Source organism: Pyxicephalus adspersus, chromosome Z (genome assembly GCF_032062135.1).
Source record: "Pyxicephalus adspersus chromosome Z, UCB_Pads_2.0, whole genome shotgun sequence".
NCBI classification, from domain to species: Eukaryota; Metazoa; Chordata; class Amphibia; order Anura; family Pyxicephalidae; genus Pyxicephalus; species Pyxicephalus adspersus.
Window position 1 is genome coordinate 12,126,856 of NC_092871.1, and position 18,580 is coordinate 12,145,435.

The 18,580-nt window shown below is 38.5% G+C and overlaps 1 protein-coding gene across 1 annotated transcript in view; it reads right to left on the reverse strand.

Annotated features, from left to right (window-relative positions):
- Window positions 1-18,580, reverse strand: part of VARS1 (valyl-tRNA synthetase 1) — a gene marked incomplete in the record, with an annotated part of 25,865 nt that continues 7,285 nt past the window's right edge. The window contains 24 exon segments of the mRNA XM_072429880.1: window positions 1-222; window positions 1,196-1,345; window positions 1,462-1,637; window positions 3,709-3,820; window positions 4,434-4,640; window positions 5,362-5,517; window positions 5,774-5,901; window positions 6,613-6,691; window positions 7,042-7,110; window positions 7,198-7,302; window positions 7,407-7,532; window positions 8,868-8,938; window positions 11,201-11,306; window positions 11,463-11,553; window positions 11,988-12,146; window positions 12,253-12,356; window positions 13,747-13,871; window positions 14,476-14,566; window positions 14,675-14,763; window positions 14,874-14,982; window positions 15,756-15,875; window positions 15,955-16,036; window positions 16,122-16,286; window positions 17,107-17,234. Of these exon segments, the coding sequence (XP_072285981.1) occupies window positions 154-222; window positions 1,196-1,345; window positions 1,462-1,637; window positions 3,709-3,820; window positions 4,434-4,640; window positions 5,362-5,517; window positions 5,774-5,901; window positions 6,613-6,691; window positions 7,042-7,110; window positions 7,198-7,302; window positions 7,407-7,532; window positions 8,868-8,938; window positions 11,201-11,306; window positions 11,463-11,553; window positions 11,988-12,146; window positions 12,253-12,356; window positions 13,747-13,871; window positions 14,476-14,566; window positions 14,675-14,763; window positions 14,874-14,982; window positions 15,756-15,875; window positions 15,955-16,036; window positions 16,122-16,286; window positions 17,107-17,234 (2,817 nt within the window).

The following is an 18,580-nucleotide window of genomic DNA, read 5'->3' on the forward strand; positions in this document are numbered from 1 at the left end:
TTTATAGGATTCTACAGCTTTTATTATATCCTATATCATTGTATGATACAGCATTCACATATATGATATTCTTGTTTTTATTAAAAAAGAGAGACGTGAGGGAGCAGCATACGGGCCATTGTCGCAATCCTGAGGAAGTGGGAAAATAAATAACTACACCATCTTCTGAAAACTACTCAGAGCTTCCTCCACCTTCTGATACTCAGTCTCAAACTGTTTCATCTAGAGGAGGGAGACAAAGGGTTAATACTTATACTCATATGCATTGTAAAGCAAATCCCTGGCTGTTAAAGACACATTTCCTACAGAAAAAAAGTTTGTCATATATGCAATATATTTACTAAAACGTGCCATCCAGAAAAGATGGTGTAGTATGAAGAGCTTGTGAGAATTAAAGTTACCCCGTCATTACAAATATACAGGCTGCCAATCCTGTGCAGCTTACATAAATGCTGGCTGGCTGTCAGATCAGCTCCCAACGTTCAAGAAAAGTCACAAATCTAAAACAGGAAAGTCATTGGAAAATTCTTATTCTTAGCCATTGATTCAAAGTACAGAAATGAAAGGGTCAGTATGACATTGAGGCAAACAGCAATTTCAGGAGATGTCAGAGAAAAAGGAGGTGTGAAGGGAGGGGAAGAGTGGAGATGAGAGAGGTAGAGATGGGGGAAATAGGTTACAGGAGGGAAAGAAAAAAAGTTAAGGAAAAAAAGAGAGGGAGATGGGAGGAGGTAAGAGAAATAGAATAAGAAAAAGGGAGAATGTGAGAGCAGGAACAAGCAAAAGAGAATAGGAAACAGAGAGTGTGAGCGAGTGAAAGACAAAGAGAAAATGAGAGAGAGAGAGAGAGAGAGAGAGAGAGAGAGAGAGAGAGAGAGAGAGAGAGAGAGAAAAGCGAGAGAGAGAAAGAGAGGCAGGGAGGTGAACCAGAAGAAGAAAGAGGAGGCAGAGGGTGAGGCAAAGTGAGTAGGAAGTTTAGAGAAAGAAGTGTAGAAATAGGAAAGATCAGAAGAGCAGGAAGAGGAGACAGAGGCAGAGAAAAAGGAGATAGAAGGGGAGAAAGACTAGGAACAGGAGCGAGGTACTAAGGGAAAGTAGGTTGATGGAATAATGACAGTGACATACCTATAGAGCTGGACAGTCCTCATCACACACAGCACCAAGCATTTCTTTCTTTTATTAAGCTGTAACTTACCTTGTCAGCATCTTGTTGCTGTACTGTTGGGGGAACTTTTTTGCGGTAATCTGCTCCGGATATCCGTTCACGCAGTTTCTCTAGTTGTCGGCTCAATTCAGTCTTCTTCACCTGCAGCTTTGCCAGCTCTTTTTCCACATCAATAAGACCCTGAAGTGGGACATAAGTTTTGGTATCACCTTCTGTACCTGAACAGTGCAACTAAGTAGAGCTGCTTGCTGTGCTATCCAGTGGAACCTGTTCAGTTCAAGTCCTGCAGGACTCACCTTGAGAATAAGGTAGACGGTGGCTTTATCAGATGCCGTGTTTACAGCACTTCCTTCTGGTGCAGGGTCCTCAGGCATCATGATCACCAGAGAGCGGGAAGAGGACAGGACAGTGATGTACAAAGAATAAGCAGCAACCACAGACCTGGTGTCGGCATCCTCACACCTAACAAAACCTATGAAAACAGAGGGACAGGGAGTTTCTGGTGATATCAAAACTGTTATAAATAGAAAACTGCTATAAATCTAGTGACTCAATGGATTCCAGACAGATCAACATTATTTTTGTTAGTGTCGACAAAATATGACCTAAAAAATTGATCACTGCATATGTTTTACATTTATTGTGTACAGTACACTTGTGCTGTGCAAACCTTGGGCTTTGGAACCCTGGCAGCCAGAAGTATTGCACTGGGGTTTTACACTTTGTGCTATTGTCTGCACAGCTTTTATTTTTCCCCCCAAGTTTGTATGACATTTCCTTTTAGAAACCACAAATACAATGAAAGATTAACAAGCCCTCCTGTGTGCAAGACTTCTCTAGGGACGTTAGATCATAAACTTTTATCAGTCTGAGGCTAATGGGAATTAGTGTGTGCATTCTAAATATAAAAATTCTGTTCTATAATAATAAAAGATCAATTTACTTCAAGATAAACAAGACACAAGCAAGTCATTATACTAGGTATAATATATTTTATGGCCTGTTAACACACCATTGCAATGTCAATAGCTATTGTACAAATACATTCAGTCCAAAGTCTAAAGTAGCATAAAAGCTGCCATGACCACTCCTCAGCAGAAACAGAATGTATATATGCAGTGAAAACACACATCACATGATCAAAGTCCTCACAAAAAGTGGAAGGAGAGCCCCAACGAGGCACGGCACTATTTAACTATATAAATAACACTGTTCAAAGTATTAAAAAGCAAAACAATTATTCTCTCTTGTAGTGACACTGGTTGGTTTGCCACACTCTACTCACATGGAAGCGAGTTATAATGCAAAAAGCGAAACGAAATAGAAGAGATTGTGTGTTTGAGGTTGGCAGTGAGTTTCTTGTATTCATATTTTAAATTTACAATGACCAATATACATTAAAGCATAATAAGCATAATGTATTAGGTCAGAACTTGTTAGAGTCATCAGGGATACTTTTGACCATTGTCTCAATATTTAACCAATACTCCTACACAACATTTTTGAAAGCATGCTAGACTCTTATCCCGAAGCGTTTCGCCTATTGGCTTCTTCAGGGGTATTGTTGAGAAGGTTTAGGTTTGTTTAGAATGTTGTGAAAAGCTCATTGGAGTGTTTGACCTGAAGGACAATTTTGATGGATATTACTTCTTTCCAGTAGTAGTGATATATACCAAGTTCTCAATCAAGAGAGAGAATCTGAGTGATAGATGTCTGTAGGGGTACCTGTGTAAGGAGTTCTCAGGAGGTGGAATGGCAAAGCTGGGGAGCCCAGTTCAAATATTGACAAAATACAGTTGGAAGATTGCAAGAATCCCCAATTTTAACATTAAAATCTGACAAAAACTTCAGTCAGCCTACAAAAATGGTATTTTGGTTATGCTAGGGTTTGAGAGTTGATTTTTAATGATTTATATTCTACTTTATACATCTCTGTACTTATTACTTCCCAACCTTCTAAATCTTTATGTATGGATACAACAGAATTATTGGGAATACTAAAAGACACATTGTCATGGAGATCTCAACATGCAAAGCCACACATAAAGCAAGCAGGAGACATTGCCTACCAGGCTCTGCTTTAACATAAGTGCATGTGCCTTTTACATCACCCCTTAACCTAAATGAGTCCGTGCACTGCAGGGGGTAACCACACTACAGGGGAAGTCTTTTCTTTTTTCATTTGTAAACTCCTGAAGTTTGACTTCAGAACTATGTGATCAATATCACTCTCAAATACATTAGAATTTAGACTTAGAATTTAGATTGGGTGTTGCATATAAATGTGCTGGCAAAGAACATGCTGTACAGGTTAGAAAGGGGCACTACTGTATTTCCACAATCTAAAAGTGTACCAGTGTGGAGGGGAATTTTAAACCAGGCTATGCTGAATGGCAGAGTTGGATATGTGTTTGCCTGATATTTATTCTGACTTTATTCTATGTATCGCACATTTGATAACATATCAATAATTATGCCATCTAGTGGTCTCCTCTGTATTTTAATATTTTATACATATATACTTAATGTCAGTGAGTACTTACAGTCAGCTTTTGTCTTGGTGAGATTATAATCAGCCCGCAGAGACCTGATGGATTTCACTATAAGCAATGCAAGATCCATCTTCCTCTCAGTTTCTTCATTGTGCCAATGAAACTGCAGGCAGGAAATGCAAGTAATAATAAGAAAGGGTTACAATTAAAGGCAATTTCTGACATTATGTACCTAAAGGGTGCTGTATGGGATCAGTATATGTGATAATTGTAACAACCAGATGTTAGCTTTGCTTTTTATGACCTGATCCAGACACACACAGTTTGGTTATTTTTGTCATGGGTAACACATGTATGTCTGATCATCTGTAAAACACAAAAGCCTTCATCCTGACATTTCAGAGATTTCACCCAATGTGTCTCAATCTGATGAGTGGCCATCTAATAGAACTCATCAAGAATTGGAATTTCTGTAAATCTCCTCTAAAGTTTTTATACTTTTCCAGTGTTGCTTGGGACAGAGGTGTGCACCGACTTACTTAAACTCTTGTCAAAGTTAAAATGTCAGCTAAGTATTAAGCTGTGTCGCCTTATTGATGTTGTCTGCCCAATTGTTGGCCTGACAATGATACTCTGCAACCAGCTGGACTGCTTACTTACAGTTAACCAGGACTAAATTTATTCAACCTGTGTGCTTAAGAAAGGTTTAACTATTCTTGAATGCACCAGTTTTTATATCAGACAAATATAACAATGTATGAGCCCTTGATGCTCACCTCAGCGGTTTCAGGATAAGGAGCAACAGTGATGCTGGGGAACTGCTCGGAGGATCTTCGGGGAAGGCGCTGGTAAAGCTCTTCTGTAAGGAAAGGCATAAAGGGAGAGAGCAGACGGAGCCCAACGTCCAGACATGTGTACAATGTATTCCGTGCTACGGCGATGGCGATTTCATCTGAGCCAGCAAAAACAGGCTTTAAACACTCCTGAAAAGAACCAGACAATATGGGAAAAGGATTACAGCATGACCAATATATTTTAAATGTTGCTAAACAATCCCAAATCAGACACTTAGTTAAAACTATTGTTTTAAAGCAAAAAGGGAATCCAGTCGAAACCACCCTGCCTTGCATCCATCACAAAAATGAATGCCATGACCAAGCGGACGCCTTCATAAAGCTCCACATTTTTAAATTGTGGCACATTTATTATATATCCGAGACCTGTGCTCTCAATAATTGTGCTGTTTAGCATTACCAAGTTTTAGATCAGATTGATGAAAGAAAATTGGCGGACAAAACAAAAAAATAATGGGAATGTATAGCACTTTCAATTCCTTTTTAACTTTTAAAGCTGTAAGTGTAAGAGATCAGCTTACTGTAAACAATGCAATTGGTATTCATTGAAATAGGAGCAGCTGATCTCTTTTTAAAAGCAGCCAAACAGGGAGGCTGAAAGAGATCAAGTCAAATACAGAACTCCCCCTAGCGGCTCAACTGCAAACTTCTATATCTAATAGAAAATATACATAAGTATAAAAATGTGTAATCTAAAATTACTTTTTGGAAAAATACTGCAGTAGCAATTATTATGTACTATACTTTCTCTTTAAAAGGCTAAAACATAAGCAAGTCATAAAGAAAGTACTGCAATAAAGAAGACCACAAGTGGTTTAAAGCTAGAAGAAACGGAAAGCAAATTTCTTACCAGGTAGACATCACAGAGATCATAGAGCCAGAAGTTGTACACTGCCGTTGTAATTCCTGGGAAGTCGTAATTCTGGAAGCCAGTGTTACACAGATCAACTGCCAGACTGAGCCGACTCAGAATCCAGTGATCTACCAAACTTTCCTGTCCGGTGGGCTAAAAAACAAATATTCAGAAAGGCTAATGTAAAAGAAAAAATTCCAAGAATGATTTGGGCCACATGCCACCATCAAGATTTATCCAATGTATAAATACAACTCATAGATTCAGAGAAACATAGGCCGACTACAGATGTAAGTACAAATTTAATAGCAGGTAGAAAAGTTTACAGATGAAACTTTCAATCATTTAGTTATAGGTTTGGCTGGCGATATGATACAAATTATAAAAAGTCAACATCGTATAAACTTACCAATGATGAGTCTGGGGGTATGAATTTATCTCCCAGGCCGCGCATGGCAAACTTTGTTGCATTCCAGAGTTTGTTACAGAAGTGACGGTAACCCAGGATCCTGTTCACATCCAGATTAATGTCACGGCCTGGAAGAAGAACACATAAATGTCTTTTAGAGGAAATAGCCTTATAAAAACAGTCACCAATCATATGAGATATCTGCCGTGTATTTAAATGTGCCTTGAAGCCTATGGGTGTAATTGAGAAATGTCACCACCACCAATACCCTCTTTATCCTAAAGTGACCCCTGCTATTCCTCTTGTACCCCCAGTGTTTGAAGCTATTACAATTAAAAAAAATATTAACAACTACCACAATGTTGTTACACCATTTTATTATTTAACCTATTACGCCATGCCACCCACCTCCAGGTTTTGCCTAACTGAGCCATAGACACAGGTGCACATCTCCTACCTGTGACTTGGTCGCATTATCCTGTGCTGTGTAAAGCTAAGCATTGAGCCAGAATAATAGATAGAAGTTGCTGTCAGTTATAATGTGGGCAGTGCGGTTTCAATGCTGGCTGTTTAGTAGTGGTGCTGTTCACTGTGACCTGCAATGCTGTGTGTATAGTTGGTAATGAGTGTGCGTACCCCCCAAGCAACAAGCTGCTCTTGCTTACAAGGCGGACAAAGGAACAGTATCATCATGAGAAATGAAGAAAGACCTACTAGTGACACACTTAGGGGCAGTGGTGAACTTTTTTTGTTTAAAAATTTTCATAAATTTTAGCAGTAAATTTAAGGAATGTTCATAAGAAAAATATTCTCAATGAAGAGTACAGAGAACTACATACCTTGACTAGTGTAGGCGCACAAAGCAAATCTCAGGGCGTCTGTCCCACATTCAGGGATCCCGGTGGGATAATCAGATTTCTGAAAAGAAAAGAGCAGGTCTGCTTTAGTGTAAGATAATAAAAAAAAAGCCTAACACATATAACTATGTAATAAATATACAGATGTACATTTTGTTAAAAAAATGTACAACTCCCCCTCTACTCCACCCACTGATGCTCATTTAGGTTTTTGATTGCTGCAATCTTTGTGTTTACATTCAGTCTGACAAAATTCCTATTGACTTGAGTAAAGCTGTACATCAAAACCCCAGATCTTTAGTTCCACAGTTCCATTCAAGGCATGGCTAAATCTGAAGCAAGCAGCTGGTATTGGAGTTGTTTTACTAAAAATGTAGGTAATAATACGACTGTCATGTGATCAGCGCCCACCTGTCCTTCCTTGGCTCTCTCCAGCTCGGCAGGATCCAAGTTACTCTCCAGCAGCTGGGAGTGCAGGCCCTGTTAAAGGTATAGGAAGAATATAAGGCATGGTAAGAACAGAAAATATTTTGTATCTAGTTACAATTTCCTGTGTTCATCCCTTACCTCCAGAGTTATTCCTTTGATCACATCTAATGGATCAATGACATTTCCAAGGGACTTGCTCATTTTACGCCCATGAGCATCACGTACTATAGCGTGCAGATACACCTAAAGACAAAACCAAAAGAACAGTGAGATGACAAAGATTTAAATCTAATTCATGCCTTCTTTATAGTGTTAATATTAAGGTCCTTGAACAAGATATAGCATACCTCTTTAAAGGGTAATTTCCCAGTCAGTGTGAGGCCAAGCATCACCATTCGAGCCACCCAGAAGAACAAGATATCATGTCCGGTCTCTAGGAGTGTTCCCGGGTAGAAGACGTTCAGATCCTCACTCTAAAGGAGATAAATATGTAAACTCTCAGCAACTTCAGCAATTAGGTCACCAGAAAAATGTGAAAAAAATGTAATATTTAACAACAACGAGTAGGCTACATACTGCAGGGTTAAACACCTAATAGCGTTGAATATATCATGGTGACTAAGATCTTTGCAAATCTGCTTTGCCTATAGTGAGTGGTGCCCCTTTTTTTAATTCTTATTTATTTTATATTATGGACTAGGAAAAGCAGAAATACACAAAATTTCCAAGTGAGCAAGAACAGGGTTGGGAAATATGAAAGGGAGATCCCATTGTTGGGAGTAACCAAAACAGGTAAAAAACCAGTGGGAAACTCAGCGTAATAGGCCTTAACTCTGCCTAAAAATGTCTGAATAGTCTGGCCCTTTAAGGAAGAACTTCTCAACTAGCATATACTTTGAAAGTATGCAGGTTAATTGGCTTCCCCCTAAAATTTGACCTAGACTGTGTTAATGAAATATGACTATGGTAGGCACATTTGAGGGGCAGCTAATGACAGGACTTTGTACAGCGCTGTGTAATATGTGTGTATATATACATATATATATATATATATATATATATATATATATATATATATAGCAATTAGTAAATAAACTAATTATATCATTTTATTTTACTATTTATTATAAATAGCTACAAAGTAATATTAAAATAATTGTACAATAATGCCAAAAGCTGTCTTTTTAGGACAGAAGAGAATATGTAAAGTCTCCAATGTCATTACACTTGCACATTATGGAAAATATTTAAAATATGGTTACCCAAACATTTTTTTTTTTATCTCACAGACTTGGTTTCGCTTTAATAACTTGGAGAGCATGTTCTCAACATATTAGAAGTTCACATTAAAGCAAATCTTGCAGATTTCAAACTGCTAGGTTAACACAAGAGAATACCATCTCAGAGACAAGCGAGTATAGGTAAGGATATTACTGGGTTTTTCAGGGTATACTGAGGGACACATATGTCATAGGAATAAGATCCTATGCCAGCACAGTTGGCTCAGTGGCTTGCCCTTGCAGCGCTAGGTCCATGGTTGTATTTTCTCCCCATTTTTGTGTGGGTTTCCTCCCACATTCCAAAAACATTTGCCCTCAAAATATGTCCTTAGGTAGTGTTAATGACATATGACTATGATAAGGACATTAGATTGTGAGCCCCTTTGAGAGACAGTTGTACGACTATGGACTTTGTAAAACGCTGTATAATATGTTGGCACTATATAAATACTAGTTAATAATAATAAAAATCCTTCACAGGGCTGAAGATCACATGTCACATGAACAATTATCTGCAGAAGTTCCTACCTCATTGGGCCAACCAAAGATGGAGAAGGGGAAGATACCAGAAGAAAACCACGTGTCAAGCACATCCTCATCTACAGAAAAAAAGAAAAAAAGTTACTGAAAGACATTGAGCTACATAATCCTAATACTTTTAAAAGGTAAACCCGGAGTTATACATTAGTTCCCCAAGTGCCCGAAGAATGTTGGCTTTACAGAATTTCACTCGTCTTGTCCAGGTTATTGCATCTCTGGTGTTGCCATGATGCACCTGATTCATTAAAGCTCTCCAAAGCTGGAGAGGATACACTTTCTTCAGTGAATGTGGGTGATCCAGCAAACCTGGAATGGATCTGGTGCAGGATTCAAAACATTTGCTAGCAAATAGCAAATTACTTTGAAACAATCTATTCTAGGTTTGGTGGATTACCCAGCTTCACTGATAAAAGTGTTTCCTCTACAGCCTTGGAGCTTAAAAAAAACGGGCCCAATGTGTACCCACTAGAGGAAATCCTGAAAAAATTACCTGTTGGGGGTATCTGAGAACTATGCTAATAGACAGTAACTATTTGGAATGGTTTCATTTTTTTTCTGTACATGTGTGCCTTTTTTTAATTTCTATCTGGAGACACAGCAAATAAGCGAAAACCACTCCAAAGTAGGGTAAAATCCCTTTAGTTGTCACCAGTGACCACTCCAATTTTGGATTTTAACTTTTAGTGACAGTAAGTTTCCCTACAAGGATACACCAAAAAATTGCTTTACAAAACAATTCCTAAATAAGGACTCAAGCTATATAGTCCTGTTTCTCCACAGTAGCTTTTCACATCAACCCTCCGCCGCCAACTTAAAATGCATCTAAATCTCGCCTTTCTTTTAGAGAAAGGTAAATAAAATCTGAGTGCTCCCAAATGAATGTAAAACAATGCTCATAGAGGTTTACTGTGAAGAAGTGTGACTTTTTTCTCCATTTTTTTCTTTTTACCAGAGCAATCAATGATCTATCATCATGCTGTAATTAACACATTGACATTCAGGAGCATCAATTGGAAAGAGCTAAGTTTGTCACTTTTTTAGTAGCTTATTAACAATTTTAATGCAGTGATAAGTTGAAAAAAATTGCCAAAAAAGGTACTTGATAACTTTTATTTTTTTTAAGCCTATGTCACTCACTGCTAAGTGTCCAACACAATCTGGGTCAGTAAGCAGCGACCAGGTTTGATAAATAGGGTGACTACTGAATGTGTGTCTTCTAAAAGTGGTGAGTGTGTTGCAATACAGTGATACTTTCAGCTGATCGTCAGAGAAAAATGTAGTGGTGTGAAATAAAATTACATTTGTCATCACTGAAAAAAAATCTTTGACTTTCCTTTAAAGCATATCTAAACTCAACAAGAAAAATGTATTAAAAAGTGCAGCATACCAGTCCTTATACCAGACCTTTTCATTAGTTATCCTCCTGACACCCAAGGACGGAAAAAGTGCTAGCACTATGGAACACCCACCCCCTCTCATCTCCAAGGATGTGGTGTTTAAAAACAACTGAAAAATGCTTATAACATTGTTTAAGACTTTAACCCTGTTATGTACACAGGAAGATAAAAGCTTAAAGCAAAGCAAAGGTATTTTCCTGTACATGCAAGAATTGATCTTAGCCTAAAAAAAAAGAAAGTTTAAACATCCTCCACATTGAAGGACTGCAAAGAAGCATTTTATTACAACTTATAAACGCACCTCCCTAGCAGTATATTTATTTCCAGTTATATATGTCTAAATTTTACAGTATATTTTATAGTATAATAAAGTTTGAAACACAAAATCATGTAAAAATATGAAATATATATATATATATATATATATATTTAAATGTTAAAAAAAGAATATTATAGTCATACTATTATATATACTATAATAATAATAATAATAATAAAATAAATGTTCTTGAAAACAATGTACTGCTTTTACACATATAAATCCAATGTATTGCATTCAATACGGTTATTTTTTATTGAATGCAATACAAATGGATTTTGAACTTCCCGCCCCGCCGGCATTGTACACGCTCTGACTTCACCAGGAACTCCCTGGTGACTCATCGTGTGCAGAATACACAAAAGGAAGAAGACGATAAGAAGAGATAAAGGAAGAAGATGGAGACTGCTGCAAAAGATGACGCAGGACGCTGGCGGATCAGGTAAGCGCTGTATTTACTTACCTTCCCATAGGTTTACCTACCCCAAGTGTGACTTGGGGTTACCGCTTTCAGCAACTTTTTTCTAACGCACGTCACACTCGGGGTTACCGCTAGGAAGGTTAAAGAAAACAAAGGCTACTAATGTCCATTTTAAAATGTTTACCCTGTTTAAGTGACACTTTTTCAGGAGCCACGTTGAACTGTTTAGCTGCCTTTTGTCTTGCTTCCTCCTCTGAGCGACCACTGATCCAGTACTTGCCATCTGTGTCCTGTGTAGACAAAGTCCAACATTTACAATAACCAAAACCATGAAAGATCTCTGCATGTGAGGTACAAGCTACATCAGTAACGTTAACTTTTCCATCTAGTTATTTATCCAGCACTGTCCTGACTATAGCACCCTGCCTGCACCTCATCCAGCTCACCTCTCCTGCAGGTACTGAAGGGTCATTGATAGTGACAAAGTAGGCTGGAATTCGGTGACCCCACCACAGCTGCCTTGATATACACCAATCCCTGGAAAGAAAGCACGACATAAAGAAAAGTCAGATGTCAACACAGTAGAAAAGGCAAATGAAAAAACAAAAAGGAAAAAAGTCAGCTAAAGTTAATTACAGATTTTCCAAGAAAGAATTAAACTCTGTCCACATAAAGGAAAGCGGGATTCGCTAAACAACGCTCAGGCAATTAGGAGTACTATATATATATATATATATATATATATATATATATATATATATATATTTATATATCCTGAGAGTAGCAGAATATAAATTTTGACCCTGGCACATCATTACATCATCAAAAATAATTTGATTCAAGATACTTCATAACAGCAATAGACACACCAATTACTCTGAAACATAGAAAAGTCTCCAGCACATCTGTCCAAGTTGCTCAAATTGGGCATGCTATGTGCATACCAAGACAATGATGACATGACCAGTTACCTAATGTTGTCCATCCAACTGAACCAGGTCTTGTTGTGGAATTCAGGTTTGATTGCGAGTTGTCCATCACGCACAGCGTCTGCTGCCTTCTTCCCCATCTCATCGCAGCGCACATACCACTGAGGCTTCACTAGAGGCTCCACAATATCTTTGGATCGGCTAAGGGAGGGAAAACAAATTTATATGAGTTCTGACAAAAGTATGTGATCTAATATCTATAAAAAAAAATATAGACAGTCAGCTCGGTACCGCATGAAAACGTTACCTGCATACAGGGACCACCATAGGATTGTCCTTTATCTCCTTAAACAGACCCTTTTCTTTGAGAGCTTCTAAGACCGCTTTTCTAGCCTCAAAGCGCTTCATACCCTGAAATGTGAAACCAAATTTTAACTTTTGAGTTTAAAAAAAAAAAAAAAAAGACCGCAAATTGAGAGCAAAGGAGTTTATTCTGCTTATATTTTGCCTCCTCTGAACCTTAAACACATGAATGGCATTTTTAAATAAAACCTGTTTTCAGTACATACATCACCAGGTCTCTGCTTTTTTCTTTGTAATGCAAGCAGGCCATAGCTAGAAAAAGGGGCTAAAAGGCTGTATAGCTTTCTAAGCATCAACATAATTTTACATACTCATCCTAAAAGCCCTCCAAAGCAAACAGTAGGTTGAATCCTTAAAGGAAATATCAAAATGTCTACATAATCAAGAAAAGGCCAGTCCTAGGAAGACTGTACATGCATGTAGGCCATCCTATGTAATGTACACAATTAATGGTGCCTTCATGATTGACCGAACTGAAACTTGTAAATGAAAAGGAGTGGCCGGGGCACTTAGGTTGGGGAGGAAAGGGCTATAAGACTTTGGATATCCCAAGCTAGGAAACTAGGTAAATGTGAGAAACTCACAGTGTGTAGTGAAATCAAAGCAAGCTATTTCACTACAGGAGGGCAGCCTGTCTGGAGTCCAGCTTTAAGTACAGCAAACGTTATGGAGAGCACAAAATGATGCCTACATACAATTTTATTTTAGTTGCATTCTTGTACAGCCTCGGCGCGCAGATCCAGGCAGATTCTAGGCTGATCAAAGACCGCTTAATGCTAGATCTGCACCCTTCACTTTCTTGATGTTCCTACTGGCACATTATAAAGACAAGAGGTCTGACTGGCCAACAGAACATGCAGCAGAGAAGTGGTCTGCATTCACACTAGCACAAAGTGTTGAACTGCTGGTTATAGCAGTATTGAAGTACCCATCAACATGCATGTGCAGACATCACTGTAATGATGTAATAACATCTGAGAGCTTTAAATAAGCTCCCATGTAAATATGGCATTGTACTGTGGCACACTTAAAGTAATGATTCCCCTAGGTACCATTTGTATTTTAACTGTCCACAGTTAAACTTATATGTGGTACAGTGGTATTCCTCTGTCTCCAACAGGCAAGCAGCAAAAATATACATTCACTTCAGTATGTTGTACTGCAGTGCTACTATACAATCCCTAGCTATGTGATTCCCAATAAATGGCAAATCAACACTTCACACACAGAGCAGGTGAACTGGTATGCCTAGCTATAACTTACAATGGGCCCTAAAACACAGAACAAAGTGCATCTTCTTATGACCTTCACCCTGCCTAAATTATGACACTGAATATTACCAACTTTAAAATATCCTCATCTTAAAGAGAAGATATAACCTCCATATAATAAAAAAAGTGTTGTAATAATAACAGGGTTCAGCCTTAAATTTTCTTACCAAGAATGTTTTGGGCACATTGACCAGCAGACCATTGTCATCCATAATGTTGATAAAATCCAAGGAGTGTCGCAGCCCCACCTCGTAATCAGTCTGATCATGAGCAGGAGTAATCTTCACCGCTCCTGCAATGGAGTTAAAATAAAAGGAAAAAATAAGACTTACATAAAAGAATCTTAGAAAAATCCAAAGAAGCACCCCAAATAAAACAGGCGATTATTATATCTTAATGTCACAGGAAACTATTCTGTTACATCATGTAAATAAATAAAAAAAGTGGGCAAACATATTGGTAAATGTGTCACTTTGATAACATATTCATCTGCAACAGCAGCATGAAAATTTGTAGGACCTGGTATAGGACTGCCACTATCTGTATGTGAGTGGTGGTCTTCCCTGCAGTGGTCTGACATGACTCTCCCCAACAGGATTCAAATCTGGAGCCATGCAATCCACAAAGCTCACCCTCCCTGCTGATTTGCCCTACAGGGAAAATTAGAATACATCTTCATATTTCCTGTGACACCTGTATTCAACTTTGAACCCCATTGAACCAAAACCATCATCACCTATGAATTGACAAATCCTCTGGCATGTAAACGGAAGAATATATTAAACATGTTATCTGACTGGAGTTTTACTTTAACACTAAAATCTCACATATTATCCTATATTCATTTTCCTTTTTTTTTTTTTTTTTATGTATTGCTGTCTGTTAAATCTACTGACCTGTCCCAAAGCTCATATCTACGAACTCATCAAAGACAATCGGAAGTAGTCTGTTGGCAAACGGATGAACAACGCTCTTTCCTTTCAGATGCTGCAACAATCAGACAAGAGACAGAAAGTTATTTCTGGATAGAATACTAATAAGTCTTTGTGAAACTTTTAGAACTCTGGAAAGTGCACTGCCTCTAATGTTTCTTACCTGATAGCGCTGATCTTGGGGATGAACGGCCACCGCTGTGTCACCAAGCATGGTTTCCACTCGAGTTGTGGCTACCACAACCTCTTCATCTAGCAAGAAGAAGAAAAGTCTCAAAGTCTCAGCAGGTGAAAAATAATTCAAGTATATATAAAAAGGGAATGCCAGGAATATGGATTTTTGCCAATAATCTTATTCTTACCTGTATCTTGTACTTTATAAGCAAAGGAAACCAGCACTCCAAACTCCACACCTTCCTTGTATCCAGGAACAGGCAATACAGTACGACCAGTCAGTTCCTTCTTGTCTACCTAAAAGACACACACACAGTCAGGATCTTTTGGTTCTCCTCCTCTGTCCCACAATATAAAAGCATAGAATTGTTATGCTATATGAAAGAAAACAGATGGATAAAGAAGGCCTCGAGTTAAAACATTAGCAAATTTATTTTTTCTCTAAGTCTGTTCTATGTGACAGAGCTTTGTATGTTTCAGAATCGGATTAATTAATTTTTTGACAGGTAAAACAGCTGCCTTATTTATATTTTTATCTGTGTAATTAGTAGTGTACCAGGAGGTCAGTTTTAACATGGCTAAGGAAGCTGTAAGTACAACTAAGGAAACTTAAGAACAACAATATATTTTGTGTAGTGTCAACTTCTTCCAGATGCCTCTTCAAATTCTGAAATGTTCAACTTATGAGCTGAATGACTCAATGACAACCCAAAAAAGTATTGACATAAAGATGTTCAATACAGACAGATAAATACAGTGATGTCAAATCAATCTTGTCAATCTATGAAAGATGTTGGACAAGGGGATGGTTAAGACTATAGTACAAGGCTTGTGACAGCAAATTGTGATTGAGCAAATGAGGGTGAACTCATAACATTGCCAATAATGTGGGTTACTAAGAGGTCACTTTAAAAAGTCATGTCAAACATTATGAATACATAATGATCTAAAAAGTTTTATAACAAATGTGCATTTTTAAGTTGGAATGTGGACTTCCACATTACAAAAGCAGCCAGAAGTGCAACATCCAGTGTGTGGAGCCTCCAGTTTGTCTTACAACCACTCCTTACCTCTATGTCTGATATGGCAGAGTTCAGCGTACATGACCAGTTGACAAGCCTTTTGCTTCGATAGATCACTCCAGCTTCGTGCAGACGGACAAAGGCTTCCTGTACAGCATGTGATAGTTTCTAAAGGAAAACAGGAGTCATAAGTACTAGCAACAGTGCTATAAAAGCAGCCTGAGTATGAGACCCTACAACTCCTTACCGGCTCCATGGTGAAACAAGCTCTATCCCAATCCAATGAACTACCCAGAATCTTCAGTTGGTGATAGATTCGGTCACCTTTTCTGAAAACATATCAGAATGTTTTAATGTTGAATGCTATAACACCATATAGGGTAGAACTTGTTCCTCCAATCAGATTCAACTTACTCATTCTTCCACTTCCACACTTCATCTATAAATGCTTCTCGGCCCAGATCATGCCGGGTTTTTTTGTGCTCTCTCCAAAGCTTCTTTTCTACAACTACCTGGGTGGCAATTCCAGCATGGTCACAGCCTGGGTTCCACAAGGTCAGCTCTCCAGGCATTCGATGCCTGAAAGGCACATAATAGGAATTATTTTCTTTTAATGTGGAACAATGTATACAACATAGAAATATTGACTGTTTTGCAATTTAAAAAAAAAAGTTTATCTTTAAACTGCTGAAAATAAACTGCAGTGCATTTACTAGTATGAGAGCTTGCTTAATAACTTCTAGCCTCATAGCTGTAGATCTACGTCTAGTCTCTGGAATACTGATATAAGATGTGGTGATGTCTCTTCTGTGCTGCTCACAGTTGTTCTTGCTGGTGACAAAAGAAATCAAGGCCTTGCCTGCACCTAGAGAGTCACAGTAATCTAAAAAGGCCAACTGTAAGGAAAGCACAGGCAATAATGTTGATTAGTCCTTTCTCCTTATCCAGTAATATTTTACAAGCAGTTCAGTTTGTCTTTATTACATCCCTGATTCTGGCATGAGGCAAGCCTGGGGTCCCAAGGGACCAGGAAAAGTTTTGAGACTTGAGTAAGAATGTAATTAAAAAAATACTGATCTCTGCCCAAAAGGCAAGTAGGGGACAAAGAACTAACCACTTGCCTGAATCCTTTAGGAGCTGATTTTGTCAAACTAATGACATACCATTCCTTGTTCTATATTGCATATCTGTGTGTGGAGGTCTTCCTCTTAGAGACAAGGCTTGCTTTCTCATGCCAGAGCCTCCAGCAGGGACAAGAATACAGCAGATGTCACTATCTTGCTTTCAAGAAAAGACTGCATATTTCTGGCCTCTGTCTAATAGTACTGTTCTATTTTCCTAAACAAATGCAGAATTTACTGATCAACATTTTGCCTGGCTATGAGGTCCATGTGCTCACCAACGAGTCAGGCTGTCTTGGATGGCATTAGTCAGAGCATGGCCCAAATGAAGAGATCCAGTGACATTTGGTGGAGGAATGCACATCATGAACATGCCTTTAGGATTGGGCTCTGAGATGCTGGTTCTCTGAAACACAACAATATTTTGATTCATCAAGTGCTTAGTGATTACTCTCACAAACCTGAGCACATCAAGCTAAATATACTGTACTGAAAAAAATGCACACAATTAGAACAGCTTCTGCCCAATTTTTATGGAGATCTGTGTAAATCCATGATCAAATAACCTCCCCTTATATTTTTTTTCTGCAATCAGTGCCTGCCGCTAGCAATTGTGCTCACAAACGCCTAAAATACATATAAGAATAATAGAAATTAAAACAATGACAACCAAGTATAAGGGCCAGATTCTTTCTGTTACAAAATTAACAGCCCTAAGGTAAACAGTGTACAAATCCCGTTGCCCCAGAACTGTGATGACTGTTCTGAAAGTGAAACATTTCTAATCCCCTTCAATAAACTAATGACAAAAAAAGGTTTTGTTAACTTTCTTTCTTGAAATCCAGTGATGGGCACAGAAGTCTTGTATCTTCAGGTTATACACTTGCCTATGGAATGAATTGGGACACTGGAAAACAAAAACCTGTAGGACAGACGTGAATAGTTCTGCTGACTTACAGCATATCTCTCTGTCTGCAGCAACAGCATGGTCATATATGTAGAGGGGAGAGACCCATGTCCTTTCCTTCTTCTCCCATAGGTATACATGTGATCAGCCTCCATTGTGGATAATGAAATTGTGTCAGGACTATACCTGGGACTAAGGCCATGTACACACATGCAATAAATGTCGTTCACAATCCATTTCAACAACAAAAGACTGCAGGATGTATGAACAAGTAATGTACATACAGCACTGTTCTGCTTTATGGAGAGGGGAGGGGAAAGGAGGACAAAGCGGCACCCCGTTGCAAGGAAAAATAGTACATACTGGTTCCAGGTTATCACACATAATGGATGACACTCAGAAAAAGGTCCTAACACTCACTCCATACGGATTTGCCGTGTTTTGTGTTAGGACCCTCACTGGACAAGGCCAGAGACTCAACCATACTTAGTGCTATGCTTTCTTTAAAGGAAAAGCCCGCAGCAAAGGGAAAAATAGGAGAATGTGAGGCAAGGTAACTTGTAGCAGGGGAACTGTCCCCTCATGCTTTTGAATAAACATGTTGCAACCAAGTGGTGGAAAGACAACATAAGGCACATGGTAAAGGTCAAGGCCTTGGGTACTCATGACAATCTCAATATAATAGGCGTGGTTTGGCCAGTGTGAGATAACACAGTAACAGCAGGTAGACAGCGTGAAAAGTTTTGGGGTTCAGATCAGACCACAGGAGGATGAGAGTCACCCCTCATACTGTCAGTGTCAACCACGTCTGGAGGTAGGATTAAATAAAGGGGAATATGAAAAAG